General features: G+C 34.8%; 1 protein-coding gene across 1 annotated transcript; it reads left to right on the top strand.

The window, feature by feature from the left end:
- Window positions 1-5,772: 5,772 nt before the first annotated feature.
- LOC140811739 (AP-2 complex subunit mu) lies at window positions 5,773-15,802 on the top strand. Its single transcript, XM_073169799.1, has 13 exons — window positions 5,773-6,121; window positions 7,976-8,153; window positions 8,565-8,655; window positions 10,293-10,387; window positions 10,529-10,618; window positions 10,702-10,750; window positions 10,880-11,018; window positions 12,178-12,294; window positions 12,693-12,783; window positions 12,860-13,002; window positions 13,651-13,765; window positions 15,365-15,409; window positions 15,491-15,802. Exons 1-13 carry the CDS (start codon window positions 6,039-6,041, stop codon window positions 15,569-15,571), a joined length of 1,317 nt encoding a protein of 438 aa, XP_073025900.1. The 5' UTR covers window positions 5,773-6,038; the 3' UTR covers window positions 15,572-15,802.
- Window positions 15,803-16,212: the final 410 nt, after the last annotated feature.

Raw genomic sequence — 16,212 nt, 5'->3', positions numbered from 1 at the left:
CATAAAATATCTCACCCCTGAAAAGTGGTTTTATTTCGCCTCCCCCAACACTTGAATCCATGACCTCTAGGCTTAAGTACCTAGATTCTTAAAGTGTTGGTACCAGTTGGTACCAGGATTGCTTTGCCATGACCTATATGTCCAGGAGGTCTTGTGTGGGCTGAAGAAGTTCTATGAGTAATGACGTATGGGAAAGCCCATGAGAGAAAAAACCCAATGAGAACCCAATATGGGACAAGGCCCCCCGAGTGAGCCCAAGTGCTTCAGCTGCCGTTTCTATACTTAACCCATCAAATTTTAGTCCCCATGGTTGAATCTCCACTCCGCAAACTAGAAGTTCAACATTTTCTTCATAGATCTCATCAAATGATAGGTGGTCAACCAAAAATTCATCAATAGCTTGGCCATTCACCGATTTTTGGGAAAATATATCAATATATATTCACCAATGTTAAATACCATTTACCAATTCTACCAGATGGAATAGGTCTATTGAGCATGTTCTTAATCAATAGTTTTAGCTACGACAAATACTCTAGATTGAATCAAATAATGTCTTAAATTAGTACACGCGTATAAAGTTAAGCATAAAATTTTAATCATATAATAATTGAATTCTACTATAGTGAGAAATCTATTCAAGCAATAAATAGAACGCTCATTTACTTCTTGATTGTTTTGAATTAGCAAACATCCAATTAATTCATGAGGGGCTAAAATATATGACTCGAGAGGTGCTCCATACTTTGGTGGCATGAGGACGAGATGGCTTGACAAATATTGTTTGATCATGTCAAAGGATCTCATATGTGATTATTCCCATTTGAACTTCCCATTATATTTAAGATTTTACAGTTGTGAGAACTCTTTCGTTTTTTTACAAGTTTAGAGATAAAATGCCTCAACTAATTCACTTGCCCAAAGAAACGTTGCAACTTCTTCTTGCTTCTAGGTGGATTCACCTCCATAATCACCTTTGCCTTGTTTTTGTCCACCTCCACTCTTTGGTGTACAAGAAATCATAGAAAAGTTCCATGTTTTAAATCCAAAGGTACGTTTCAGGGGATTTAACTTCAGCTTATATTGCCTCATTCTTTGAAAGATTTTTCTCAAGTGATCTATATGATCATTTTTTTTTGACTTCACTACAATACCGTCTATTTAACTTCTACATGATGCCATATCATATCATGAAAAATAGAATTTATAGCTATCTGATTGCGCAGCTCCCGCATTTTCAGTCCAAATAACATGATAAACTATTCAAACGTACCAATGCCTCCTGGACATCTAAAAATGCATCTGTCTCACCTATTTTAATTTGATTATAGCAGAAAACCCATCCATAAAAGACAAAATATCATGTCTAAGAAACATAATCAATTAGAATATCAGTTATAGGCATAACATAAACATATTTAAGAGTTGCACAATTTAGATCTTGGAAGCCAATGCATAATCTAATCTTATCATTCTTCTTCATAATCGATATAATGTTTGAGAGCCATTCAACATATATGATTGGCCTAATTAACTTCGCTTTCAACAACTTTTCAACCTCTTCCTTCACCTTCAATTCAATCTCTTTTGACATACACCGAGCAGGCTGTCTTGAAACCTTCTTTATTGGAGAGTCAGTATTCGACCAAACTTCTGCCTAAACCCGACATATCATCGCATTTCCTTGCAAAACAATCTTTAAACTTTTTCAAAACTAGAATTAGGCTTTACTTAAACTTTTCATTCAACAAAGAACTGACATATACGATCTCAGGGTATTCCACCTCTATCAGGTTGAATATTCTAATGGATCTTTTATTTCATGTTATACATCTTTTATTTGTTTGGCACCATTACCAAGTCATCTATATGGAGTTATTCCTCTTCAAACTTTTCTTCGGGCTGACCTTCATGAACCCTTATGTTCCATTGGTATTCCATTATTTCCCACTTTCTTATTATCCAACAGTTGCTGCATATATTCTTTCCACATCGATGTTGTAGCTACCTCTTTCTCCCTCTGACTAAACTCAATCACTAATCTCCACAATCATTGGCCTAGATGGCACGATAATGATTGGATTGAGAATTTGTTATAAAACTTGGCTTGAAGTTGGTGTTTGCACGTACACTAGACCCGTTTTCCAATTTTTCCACCTAGTTTAATGGGCACAAAATCTCTATTGCAGTATATGGCTTCTATTATACTTGCAATGGCTTGAAAAAGTTGTGTGTCAGCTTCCACTATCTCAACATTATCTCTTTTCCAAAATATCAAGAGTTGGTGCATCGAGGATGATATGTACTGGTTTTTTTGAATTCAATCTTTACCCAACAATGTTCGAAGTTTTACAGCCTAGTTTAACACAAAATATACATATAAAGATGGAATACTGCTCACTATAACATCAACTTAAAAAACTCCAGTGTTCTTAATGGTATCTCTTATAAATGCATCAATAAATATTTATGTTGGAATTAAGTCTTCTTCATTTTTTCCCAACCTCCCCAACATTCTTATAGGAAAGACATTCACTGTCGACTCATTTTCAATAAGTACTCTTTACACTGGCTTCTCATTCACATAGACCTTGATATACAATGACCTTATGTTTTTGGTCATAGTGAGAGTATGCTTTTCAAACATCACTTGTTAATGCCTCTTTGGATGTCCCTGTTTGATGATCACTCCCATGCCTCCTTATAGGAATTTAATGCTATTGCTATCTACTTGCACTGATCCCTTATGCGCCAATTCCCTAGCTCTTCTTTCATAATTTTGATCTTCTCTTGAACTCTTACCATTCATGTACAACAATCTGCTAAGATTACTTGGTTATCTTTGTCACTCAAAAAACATGGTCTTTGCTCTATGATTTTGAACAGTTCTCATTGCTAGAACTCTTTTCACATATTCTTGTTTATTGGTCAACTGGCCTTCTTTGCAATTCCACCTTCTGTGACTCAACTTCAGAAGAGTTCCTATTTTCTGAGTACCTATGCGGCCCAAAATGAGATGAATCTTCTTGGAACCACTGATTCATGTGAATTGGTCTCTTAAAGAAATTTTTGTTTCTCGGCCCGAAGGCTGCAAATTCACCAACATTTATGAAAAACTCTGTTGTACTAATGTTAACATGTCATCATATGTCTTCTAGTAGCTTCAAACATTTGGCCTTTCAGGATCCAACTCATTATAATCTTTATTTCTGCCACTATGTGGTTCATTCCTTTGTTTTATCCAATAATTCCATCAATTCTTTAACATTCTCATTTATAGAATTTGCAAGACGAATGATTCATTATCAACTGCCATTGATATTTTTTTTCAGGGAACTTGAAAACTCCCTTATTTATTATTTTCTACAAAATGTTCTTAAAAGCCCATCGTAATTTAGTAGAATGATTATATGAATTGCGATACTTAAAATAATATCGTACTTTCAGTTCATCCCTAGATGGAATTCGATGATCTGGTAGAAAAGCAATGAACTTTTCCTTGAACAAAAAATCAAATATGAAACGTGCACAACATGTCTTTGGGAGGTTGGACATTATTCTCCTTTTCTGATTCTGTCGGCTTCTTATTGAGCAAAGAAATCGTACATGAACCATTTGATTAAATTTCAGCTATTCTCTCAGCAATTCCTCATACTCACTTACCTTAGTAGCAAGCTCGAAAAATCTATGAACCCCGTACCCCGAAACTTCTTCCTTAATTCAAAATCTTCCCTTTTTGGACCATTTTCACAAATCAGTTTCTGGAAAAAAAAACCTTTGCACTTTTTCCTCATTTTTTTTGAACTTATCGACAAACATATAAGATGTTTCCCCTCTTTTCCGAGACATTCATGTCAAATGACAATAAACACCTCAGGTTCGATTTTATAAAACCGAATGTAAAATTATTTATCCATCTTTTACCAACTTATAGTTAAATTACTGGGGAATTTTGCATACCATGAAAATGATATAATAGTGAGTGAATTAGAGAATAATCTCAACTTAAAGTTAGTAAAATTCTCCAAGTTTGCCAATTTCCCACACCGAATAGTGAATCTTACAATATGTTCAATACTGAAATTAAATTATTGTCTTCTCTAGAGTTTTGGAGAGTGGGTAATGATAAAAGTTTTCCCCCTTAGCTTAAATCCAACCTTGAGGCCAACATTACTCCTTGGGAAAACCCCATCAACCCCATGATAATAACACATATGTGTCATATTTTGATTTGTGTAGAGAATTTGTTATACCAATAACCTTATTAACATATTGTCTTGAACTCCTTGCCCCCATTAGCACGTGTATATAATTCGACTCTCCAACTTCAGGTTCTTCTCTTATATGTGGTGGTGTGTGCCTCTCCTCATGTTGTTTTTCAAGTGTGAACTCTAGATGGTGAGAATAAACGACCTTCAAATTTTTTCACTCCCTGGTCAAGTTCCATGAGTTGATTGCTTCCCTAATTCTCTTCTTTGTCACTTGTATTCTGCTCTCCCTAGGTGGATTGATTTGATTGACCCATGAATATCTTCAAACAGTCAGTCATTGTTTTATACATTTTCTGTGATATCTCATCAATCATCATAGCAGCCAACTCTACTACCAAACATTTTGAAATATGAGCATATATAGTTGAAATACGATTTGGATTCAGATCCAGTTCCTCAGTTGGTTGTTCGACAATAAGTTGCTCTAGCTGTGACATAAATGCAACAGTGATCAATCCAGAGATAGTTAGAGAAACGATTCAGTAGTTGTTTGGGTCGGCCCCTAAGACAAATAGGCGATCAATAATTTTATAAATTGTACCCTGACTGCATGGATATCAACAAACCATATCCCAGAGGCTACATAGTACTAGATTTCAGCTTTACTAACTTGGATTTCTTCCAGGTTTGGCAAAGATTTCCCATTTCCTTGATTGACATTTTCTTTTATTCTTGGCGGCGTATTTCTGGTCCCACCAAGTGTGTCAATTTTGTTTGCACAATTTTTTATATTATGGACATGCCAGAAGCTAAAAAAACATCGAATTGTGTGCAATAAAATAAAAATATAACTTTTACGAGATCAAAAGATATTGGATACAAAACTCTATCGTTGTTTATAATATCATAGTACAATATAACATCATAAACAAAGAAACGACATTGAAACTTGATGAACGAAATCCTGTCATTATTTATAATTATAAACAGAAGGAATTTACATAAACTGAGAAATACAATAAAACTTGGTTGGAAATGTAAGACATTTTCGAAGACTGGAAAACCTAATCAAATATCTAAAATCGCGTAAAGTTGAAGTCTTGAATTTGCAAGTTTGTTGAATGTCTGAGATGTCTTTCTGTGTTTGCCGATTCCCCTTCTTGTTCAATTTTTTGGTAGTATCTCCATTTCTGATACTTCGCGGGCCACGACTCGTCCTGCTCTATTAGTTCAAATTACCTGAACTGATGGACTTTTACCGAGACACTCCATTTCCTTGGACGTGGGCCGAATTAATTGGGTTGAATTTATTGGGCTGAATTAATTTCAGACCAACAATATGTTTAATTTTTTTCCTTAAATTCAAATAAAATCCTTTGAACTATTGGGCTCCAAAATATCGGGCTTCACCTGCCTCTTGGACAAGCCCGGAAACATGTAATTGGACTTGGCATTCATTACAAAAGGCCCAGGCCCATATTCAGTTCCTCTAGGGTTAAAATTGAGTTTAAGAAAACACGAGGGGTAAAATGGAATTAACCTTATAATTGAATAGACCAGACATATTCAGCTCATTAATTTTGGCAGGAGAATTGAGTTTTAAAAAAGTAAGTAATCACGTTCCATTTAGAAACGCCGGAGAATACTCGACGGCGGACGTGTGGCAGGAGCCACTGTGACGTAATTTCGCCGACGGATCGATTTTTTTCGGTGTATATGATTTGCGATGAACTTTTGATCAATTATATTATCTATTGAGTTAAGCGAGCTAGCAGATCTGTTTGTTGTAGATCTGAGTTGGATCGAAAGCTCTGCGGATCTGTAGCCATGCCCGTGGCAGCTTCTGCTATTTACTTCCTGAATCTTCGTGGCGATGTCCTCATTAATCGTCTCTATCGTGACGATGTCGGGTTAGTCCTTTAGCATTTGTTCTCTCTCTTCCCCTTCCTTCACTTTCAGGAACGCGCGCGCTTACCTATTTATCTTCTCCGTAATTTAGGTATTCTGTTTATGTATTTTGAGATTGAATTGAGCTGCAGTGAGGTATATGCATGATTGGTTATATAAATTGTTGATTTTGAGATTCATAGGTCGACGTTTTATTATGTTCTGGAATTGCATTTAGGAATGATATCCACACGGTCATCTTCTACTTCAGCGTACGCATTAGAAGATATATTGTACTTGAATTCGAGAGAATGATTGTTTCGAATCTTCACCATGAATCCCACTTTCTTTAAAAAACGAGGATGATAAAGGTTGAATTGTTGAAATTGGTGATTCTTAAACCTTTTCACACGCATGTTAGAAAAACTGAGAGTATCCATCAGGGACAAGGCACTTATTTGCTCGGGGCAACTTCAGATTAGCCGTCATCTTGTTATGGTTCGGGGGAGGGGCTTCTAAACTTGCAGCTTCATATTAATATTGATAATCATTTTTCCTTAACTATGAGCCATTAGCAAATTACTTGTTGCCTACCACCGCTTGGCATTAGCTTATTGTAATATAATTTTGGTGTTCTTGATGTATATTTCAAACTAATTTCCCTGGAAGAAAAAAAGAATGAAATTTACTTAGAGTTGCTCTCTCTCTTGTCTCTTCATTTCCTTGATCAATCATCCAAGAATTTCTTCTATTCAAGTTTTTTTGATTACATAAATATGCCTTTATTTATAGAAGTTTCTTCACAGGTAATCTAGTATTGTTTACAAAATATTATATGCTGCCAAGCCAAGTGCCAAGTTTGAATCATGATAACAAATTCTTCTTACTCATCTCTCTGTTCTCATAAAAACAATGATTCCATCCACAGTGATTCATCATTTGCATGATTATGGTGAAGAAATTAATTATTGGGAAAGAAAGGAAACACTTGTATACTTTGGTTTTCAATCTCTGGTCGCCAGTCACCACAACTGGTCCAATCTTCAGAGTTGTAAGAATAAGATCAAGGAAATCAAGACTAATTTATTGATGTATAATACCCTTACTTGGCATACAATTATTCAATTATTCTCTTGAATCAACCTGCTTTTTTTGACAAGTTTCGCCGAAATACATAATCTTATTTTCTGTTAGAACTTCTGGGCTATGTCTGGATTTGTTTTGGGTGTTTCTTGAAAAATATTTCCTAACATAATTTTCTGGAAAATGTAATGTATGTTTAGGTTTGTTTATTTACTCTGTAGGATACATTTTTTGTGTAGATATCGTGTTGTGTAAGAATACATCGGGTGAGTAATGTCACATTAGAGATTTTTAAAAATCACGTGTGTTGTATTTTTTAAAACTAAAGTACAGTTTATCAGAATAGAGTAGAATATAATATCCTAAAAGAGTGTGAAACGTTAAATGTTAGAGAATATGTTTGGGAAAGAAAGATGTAATGTTTGGTTTCATTTCCTGGAAATGGAGATTGTTGGAAAATAAAACCACACTTTCCCTTAATTTCTAGTTGGGAGTGCCTCTGTTCTCTTCATCGTGTATCCCGATCGCAATGTGTAAAACATTAGTTGTGGTAGGATCCTGAACATTAAATTTTTTGCTCATTCATGTTATTTTTGTTATATCACTTTCTCAAAGTGGTGCATGACTCATGTTTCATTTCTTGTGTCAAGTTATTATCTTAGTTGAATAGTTTACTCTGTGTAAACGACATTTGAATATCATTAAACTTCATATTCTTTAGTTTACTCATTTTGTTTGTTTCCTGATCTGCTGTATGGTCTTATTCACTTTAATTTAATGCCGAAATTATTCAGGGGAAATATGGTAGATGCTTTTAGAACGCATATCATGCAAACAAAGGAACTTGGCACGTGTCCTGTACGGCAGATTGGTGGCTGCTCTTTCTTTTACATGAGAATTAGCAATGTTTATATCGTGATTGTCGTAAGCAGCAATGCAAATGTTGCTTGTGCATTCAAGTTTGTCGTTGAGGTATCCTTAATGCTTAACTTTACGCTCATGAACGTTCCTTGTAAAGTATTATGTTTGTCTTCGATTTTTGAAGAAACTTACGCGTTAAAAAACATGTCTTTTTGCCCCTTAGTTGGTAATATGATGACATTACTATGCCACTAACATCCGGTCTTTGAAAGAGACATCTCTGTATTTAGTCTGAATTATTTCTAGTTTCGGTTGTGAAGTGCGGAGAGATTTTTTCATCTACTCACTGTTCTTTGAAGATTGATAATGTATTAATTTTGAATCCCTGTGTTTTTGTTGATCTTTCACTTTAAATGTGTTCATTCCTATGATATTGTATCTTTTATTGCCACGCATGGGAGTCAAATATATTTGAAGATTTTTCTTTACCTTGTTTAACGCTTTCGCCTTCTTTCTCTGCAGGCAGTTGCATTATTTAAATCGTATTTTGGTGGGGCTTTTGATGAAGATGCCATCCGCAATAATTTTGTTTTGATTTATGAACTGCTGGATGGTATGCCAATGTGGGACTATATACAAAACATTTTCTTCAGATATAATTTTCAGATTTTCTAACAGTAATGTTTATTTAATACATGCTGTTAATTGTAGCCTATAATACAAATAGGCTACACTAGAAATATAGAGAACAACAGAAGAGCCTGTATATGGTATTTATCGACTTAGAGAAAGCCTATGATATAGTACCTAGAGAATTAATTTGGTGGGTACTTAGAAGGAATCATGTGCCTCAATGCTATATCGAGATCTTTAAAGATATTTTTGAATGTGTTGTAACTAGTGTTAGGTATGCTGGTGAAATGTCATGTGAATTTCATGTGGTAGTAGGACTTCATCAAGTATCGGCTTGAAGCCTTTGCCTCTCTGCTTTGGTATGGATGAGCTAATGGGACATATGTAGGATGTGGTAAACATGATATATGTAGGATGAGGTACTTTGATGTATGTTGTTTGCAGATGATATTGTCCTGATAGATCAAATTAAATAATATGTTAATAAAAAATTTGATAAATGACGTGAAGCTATTAAAAGTGAAGGTTTTAGAATTAATCACTCAAAAACGAAATATTTAGCTTGTAACTCTGGTCCTGAATCTAGACGAATGAGTAGTTTGATTGAGATTCACGCTCGAGAAGTCCCAGAGCGAGAAACTTTTCGCTAATTAGTATATATTATCCAAAAGATTGAGGATATTAGAGAGGATATAGACCATATGATTAAAGCAAGGGGGATGAAATAAATGATGACTTTAGGAGTCTTATGCGATAGAAGGATGTCTGTGAGATTGAAAGGAAAATGTTATAAAACTATTGTTCGGTCGGCTGTGCTCTATGGCTTGGAGTGATGGGTCACTACATGACTACATATGCATAAGTTGGTGGTGACACATATGCGTACGTTAATATGGATGTGTGGCAAAAGGTGCAATGATAGAATTAGATGTGTGGCAAAAGGTGCAATGATAGAATTAGGAATGAAAGGATTATGAACTATTTAGGTGTATTCCCCATAGAAGTTAAGATCTGTGACATCTAACATAGTTTTGTCATGTGAAGAAGAGACCATACACGGCCTCGATCCGACATATCTTAGATTGACAAGTTAATGGAAGGATTAGAAGGAGTGGTAGACCATTGAAAACTTAGATAAATTTATTAAGTGGGATGTCTTATATCTTAATTTAATAGATGACATGTGGGAAAATCGCTTAGCTTGGAGAACTAACATCCATGTAGCCGATACCACAACTAGCGTGAATGTGTTATGATGATGATGATATGAAATTTTGCAAAAATACCCACAATGATATTTGTGAGGACAAAATGATAAGTACTCTCAGCTAGCGGCAACACACACACATATATACTGTTCTTTTTTTCGCATTTAATATGGAACTTTGATCAAATCTCCTGAGTTGATTATCTGATCTATGGTTCTGTATCTAGGTGACTTTCTCTTATTAAGTTACTTGACAAGTTTTTGCAGCCACTTGCACTGACACTGCTTCCCACATCCAAAAACTAGAGAGAGAACCATTGTGATTAAGTGTTATGCTTGCAAAACCAGCTGAAAGTCTGAATTTAAAATTTTTTGTTTGTTTTATTTTCTTTTTTTGCCTTTACTTGCAGAAATTATGGATTTTGGTTACCCCCAAAATCTGTCACCTGAAATTTTGAAGCTTTACATAACCCAGGAAGGTGTGCGGTCCCCATTTTCGTCCAAGGTTAGATTTGGTTCTTCTATAATTTCTTATAAGCCAATTGAATATCCGCGTCAACATTAGCTTTGAGTAACAATCCTGTATTCAGTTGCACTATGAGTTACTTATGTTATCATGGTTTCCACTGTTTTCATCACCAACTAGCCTACCGAAAAACCAGTTCCAAATGCAACTTTACAAGTTACTGGTGCTGTAGGCTGGCGAAGGGAAGGTCTGGCCTACAAGAAAAATGAGGTATGCTTCCAACTAATCACACTATTTGTATTGTGTATTCTTTAACATTCGAATTATCAGGGTTAAGATGTAATTCTTGACAGGTGTTTCTTGATATTGTGGAAAGTGTTAATCTTTTGATGTCTTCGAAAGGTAAAATCAATATGCTCATTGTGAATATATGTCGTGGGTTCATTTTTAGTCGTCTGTTCATGATTCACATGAAATGATTTTTCATGAATCATGTCTAATTGATTACCACTTGCCGTTTGGTTTGTGTAGGTAGCGTCCTACGATGTGATGTGACTGGGAAGATTCTAATGAAATGCTTTCTTTCTGGAATGCCTGATTTGAAGTTAGGTTTAAATGATAAAATTGGACTTGAAAAGGAGTCACAGCTCAAGTCCCGCCCTACGAAAAGGTAGCTTCTTATTGTTCCTCATGAATGAATTGGTCCTGTTGCCCGATAGTGTCAGTAGCATCATACAGATATATGTTTTCTGCAAGGTCAATATTTTATGCTAAGGGGTAAGTAATTTCATCCTCTTGCAAAGTGGTTTTTTGTGTTTGTCGACGGCCGTGGGCACTAAATTATTTTTTCTGAATTTTTAAATTAGAAACACCGTCATTACTGAAATTTTCGTTCATTTGATGATGGCTACTTTATGACCATGAATTGCTGTATCCATGTTCATATTCGTCAAAGATTAACCTTATATATTTAAATAAATTTTACATTGACAAATTTTTTTTGATTCCAATTAATAATGTTAAATAGGTTTTTGAACATTTTAGAATTTTCTCTAAGCACATATTCGATGTTTAGTTACTCATGTTAAGTGTATTTCTCAATTTACGTCTTTGGGCCTTAGCATCTCTGTTCTTCCCTTAGATCTTCGTTTTAAATGATAAGAATGTGCATTTTTGTTTGACATCATGCTAGTTAGTGATGTATTGGAAGGTTGATACTCCATTCTTCATAGAATTCTTGGTCTTTCAGATGATTTTTGCCAAAGTTTCAAACCGGTTGCTTGGTCTTTCAAATAGAGAGAGATTTGTGAGGATAAAAAATGCTCTTCAAGTCTTTTAGATGCATGGATCGAGATCATTTTATTGGAAATGATATTGATCATTTACTTGTTCTCTGTTTAGGATTTTTGAATGCTTACTTTTTGGGTCACAGATAATATAATCTTCACCAGTTGAATAAAAAAATCGCTTGTATAGTTTGTGGACTTGCTCGTTTAAGCTCAATTTTAAATGCAATACTATTTGGTTAAAAAAGCATTAGATTGTCAATTTTTCCCTAGCTTAATTTTTCGCCCTTAATTCAAAAGGGGCATAACATTTACTACTTTGACTATCATAACCCAATATTTGTTCTGTAACCATGCATAACTCAACTTTATTAGAGGATTATGATCCTGCTTCAGGTGTTTAGTTTTGCAATATTTTTAAATGCTCTATAGTTCTCCTCTGTGATTGTTTCAGTTGTTTTTGCTAGCACGTGCTGGTTATTTGGTGCTCCCCGAATGTCTTAGTTTCCTCTATATCATTGTTTTTCATTCCAATCTTTTCAGTGGAAAAACTATTGAGCTTGATGACGTTACATTCCATCAATGTGTGAACTTGACAAGATTCAATTCTGAAAAGACTGTTAGCTTTGTTCCTCCAGATGGTGAATTTGAATTGATGAAGTAAGTTGATGTTTGATTGTAACTTCTTATTCTTCTCTTTTTGCAGCCTTTGTTTGACAATTCCACCCAGAATAGTCCTTATGCAAAAAATCTGTGGACCTCCCATATAAATTTTTTTAAAAAAAACTATTTACAGTTCAGTGTGGATTTGGCTGTTGAGTTTTACTTTGATAAATCTGGTCTACCGATCAAACATGAGATTTTTTCGCAAAACTGTCAACAGAGAATTTATTTAATTTGTTTTAGGAACCATATAACTCCCGTGATTGGTCAGTTCTCACCTTTTTGTGATAGTTTTTGTACAAACACACGTGTAACCATCTTTTAATAAATGCTCGATACTTCTTTATGTTATATTGAGGTGCCTTCTTTCAAGTGTAAATGCATTTTTGCTCTAGGTACCGTATAACGGAGGGGGTTAATCTCCCTTTTCGAGTATTGCCAACAATCAAGGAATTGGGTCGGACACGCATGGAAGTGAATGTGAAGGTTGGTCATCTAATTTTGTGTGGCTATATGGCTGCGAGTAACTAACAACAAAATTATTGTTTGTGCATCATAACAGGTAAAGAGTGTTTTTGGGGCAAAAATGTTCGCACTTGGAGTGGTTGTTAAGATACCGGTGCCAAAACAAACAGCAAAAACAAGTTTTCAGGTGACATCGGGCCGAGCAAAGTACAATCCATCCATTGACTGCTTGGTTTGGAAGTAAGAGTTTGACATGTTTGTTTTAATGGAGCATCGTGGCATGTTTTCTTCAATATCTGTGTTGAACCCTACTACTCACTCGCACATAAGCCTGTTTTATTACCTCAGTTAAATGATGAAGTTATCCTTCAGTTCAAAAGTGAAGATTTTAGCCAATTTTTCCTGTAGACAGACAGTCATTCAAAACTTCTAAGCAATCTAAAAGATTTTTTTGGTGAAGATTTCTTGCTATTATTTTGAAGCAATATTATTAAATGAAATATAGCCAAACTGTAGCACTGTACTCCCTGACTTGAACTAAACATCTGTGCCAGCTGCATTGAGTAGCTCAAATCCGGAAATGCGACATGAAAGTTGACTTTTAAACATATTTTATTTTTAATGTAATAATTTCGTTTCACCTAATTTTTTAGGATTGTTTTATTTACTTTAGAAAGAGCGTGAATTTTATTGTCATTTCTCTTTTACTTTGTTGTTCAGCTGTACAAATTTCATTTGGTTTTCTTATGTTAGGCATTGGATCACAACAAAAGAAATAAATTATATTTCTTCAAAGTTCTTTTGAATGTCAATTCTTGATGCCAATCACACCTAGCGTTCACCATTATGATGAAATTAAATTGAATCATGGGCGTATTTATTCCACAGGATAAGAAAATTTCCCGGACAAACCGAGCCAACTTTGAGTGCTGAAGTGGAGCTAATTTCTACAATGATCGAAAAGAAGTCATGGACACGACCTCCAATTCAGATGGAATTTCAGGTATAAATTTGATATGTTTGTATTTAACTGCTCGTCATCTTAATGTTTACGTGAAAAAACAATCAAAAGAAATGACATGGCTTTCTTTATCTCATTATTTTCCAATTTTTTCGTATACTAATTTTGCATGTACGTCAAGTGAACTACAATAACTTGGTATGATGGATTTATTTATTGAAGTTGTTTTTTAACTACTTTTAGTGTGTTGATGGTGGGGGGGGCAGGGGCCGAGAAGGGAATTTCGTTTTTTGAAGAGGAGTAAGAAGAGGATTGAGGTTGTGCATACGGCTTCCTGAATTTTCAAAAAATTGGTCAGTGTTTTGCCTAATGGGAAAATTACGATATGTAGTACATCCAATGAAGAGAACATGTAGAAGGCACAAATAAAACCTGAGGGTGATTTTAACTAGGAATATATGGGGTTTTAAATGGATAAAAAAACAAAATGAAAAAGAATCTACAAAAAAAAAAAGAATTATAAGTTATTGGGTACGTTACATTGTTTTAGTATCGATTGGCATGGGTTTTGTATCCAGTACAATAAAATCACTTGCAGTCAATCCACCAAGAAAATCAAACTTCGCTTATAAGAACTTTTATTGCGAAAATGATTAATATTGTGTCATAGACGATCAACAATTGTAAAAGACTAGGAGCGTACTCTTTCCATGACCCTAACTAATAGGCTTTTAAATATTTTCTTCTGGTTGTTGTGCATATTTTGCTGTTTGCTATACATTGTTATCGTCGTGAATATTTTATTTTCCCTCATTTTCCCTTTGATTTCTCCCTTTCCCTGCAATTTCCTCCGGAGCACCTCATCAGTATACTTTTTCACCTCTAAGTCTCTAACTCAACATTTCATGCTCAAAAAAAAAAAATTTATTGCCAGCAAAACAGACCTGGAATGTGTGAAGTAGGAAGATTCAAGCCCCTTTTGAAAACAGTAACATGAAATGAAAAACCAAACATATAGCTGTGTTCGATAGATATCACTAAACAATTTTTTCCTTCTTTTTTGTGGAATGCGCCTTCTTCAGAAAATTTTCACCTTTTTCAATCAATACGTCATCACAATTAATATATTTTTTATCCTCATTAATACCCCCATCATCCTTTTTTTCATCTCTATTTTTGTAATTACCAATCACACAACCGCTTTACTCATACCAATACCTATTACATTATCCTACAAAGATTATAATCCAACCATCATCTCAAATTTTTTAAATTACCTCTCGAAAACAATTCTGACTGGAAAAATGATGGGAAGATTCTGTTTGACTGTGAAACTCAGAATTTGGAGTTAAACTTTATGATACAAGGATTGGCCACCCAAATTTCAGGGCAAACCAAAAACATGGAAACTAGTTAGTAATCATGGCAATGGAATATATACCACTTCTTGTGGAAAATTCAATTCAATCCTACTTATACTTGGAGTATACCCATTCCCAGTAAAATAAAAATACCTGGAATAGAGGTCGGAAGATATGTATAACATTCAATTTCGATATTAAATCAGTCAGACTTTTATTTAAATGGGTGCTGCCTAGTTATCTTTTCCCGTATTTCTCAATAAAGCAATCAATATGGCAGGTTCCTATGTTTACTGCTTCCGGATTGCGTGTACGCTTCCTAAAGGTACCCTTCAATCTCCTTAGCATGTTCCCCTGTTTAGGTAAACATCATAAGATTACAGTAACCATGTTCGACTTTTCTCAGGTATGGGAAAAGAGTGGGTACAATACAGTTGAATGGGTCCGTTACATTACGAAAGCGGGTTCATATGAAATTAGGTGCTAAAACTATTGTAGTCGTGGGATGTCCATATTGCGCAAGGACATTAGTCCTTTCTCTTGCTACATGATCGCATATTGCCCTAACTTGATGTAGCTTCCCTTTGTGCATCATCTTGTATTATTCACGGTAAATTTTATTCATCAAAACAAGGGGCATCAAAATACAAATTCAAGATTAATGCTATTTGTCACAAACTATTCTTCTATGATGTGCAAAGCGTGAAATTTGGTTTGAGATTTTTTGTTTGAAGAGGTAATTATAAGCCTTAGTTAGGACTTGCAGAATTGGTGTTATTGTAATGGTTCTCTAGTCTTTGCACGAGCTGCGTATCTATCATTTCAAGTTAAGCGTGCAAAACAACCGTATTTACTTTGATGCAATTGATTTTGTTCCATGAATGATACTTTGAGTGCTGTGCGGCTGTATCATCTTCTCTCACACTTGAGAAGGTATGTATTTATGGTGAAAATTCTTTGTGGTGCCATTGATTCCCTCTGTTTGGAATATAGACGTTTCCGATTATCATAATCTATCATTCTTTCATCGTCTAGCTTTCTGCTCGTGTACCAAAACCAGATCCATCTGCAGGGTATTTGCTAGGATTACCCCAAAATTGGCTACTTTTGACCGATGTGTGCTTTTTA

This window comes from Primulina eburnea, chromosome 14 (assembly GCF_022965805.1).
Source record: "Primulina eburnea isolate SZY01 chromosome 14, ASM2296580v1, whole genome shotgun sequence".
In the NCBI taxonomy this organism is placed as follows: Eukaryota; Viridiplantae; Streptophyta; class Magnoliopsida; order Lamiales; family Gesneriaceae; genus Primulina; species Primulina eburnea.
The sequence above is the reverse complement of the archived record's forward strand: the minus strand, read 5'-3'. Positions and strand labels throughout refer to the sequence as shown.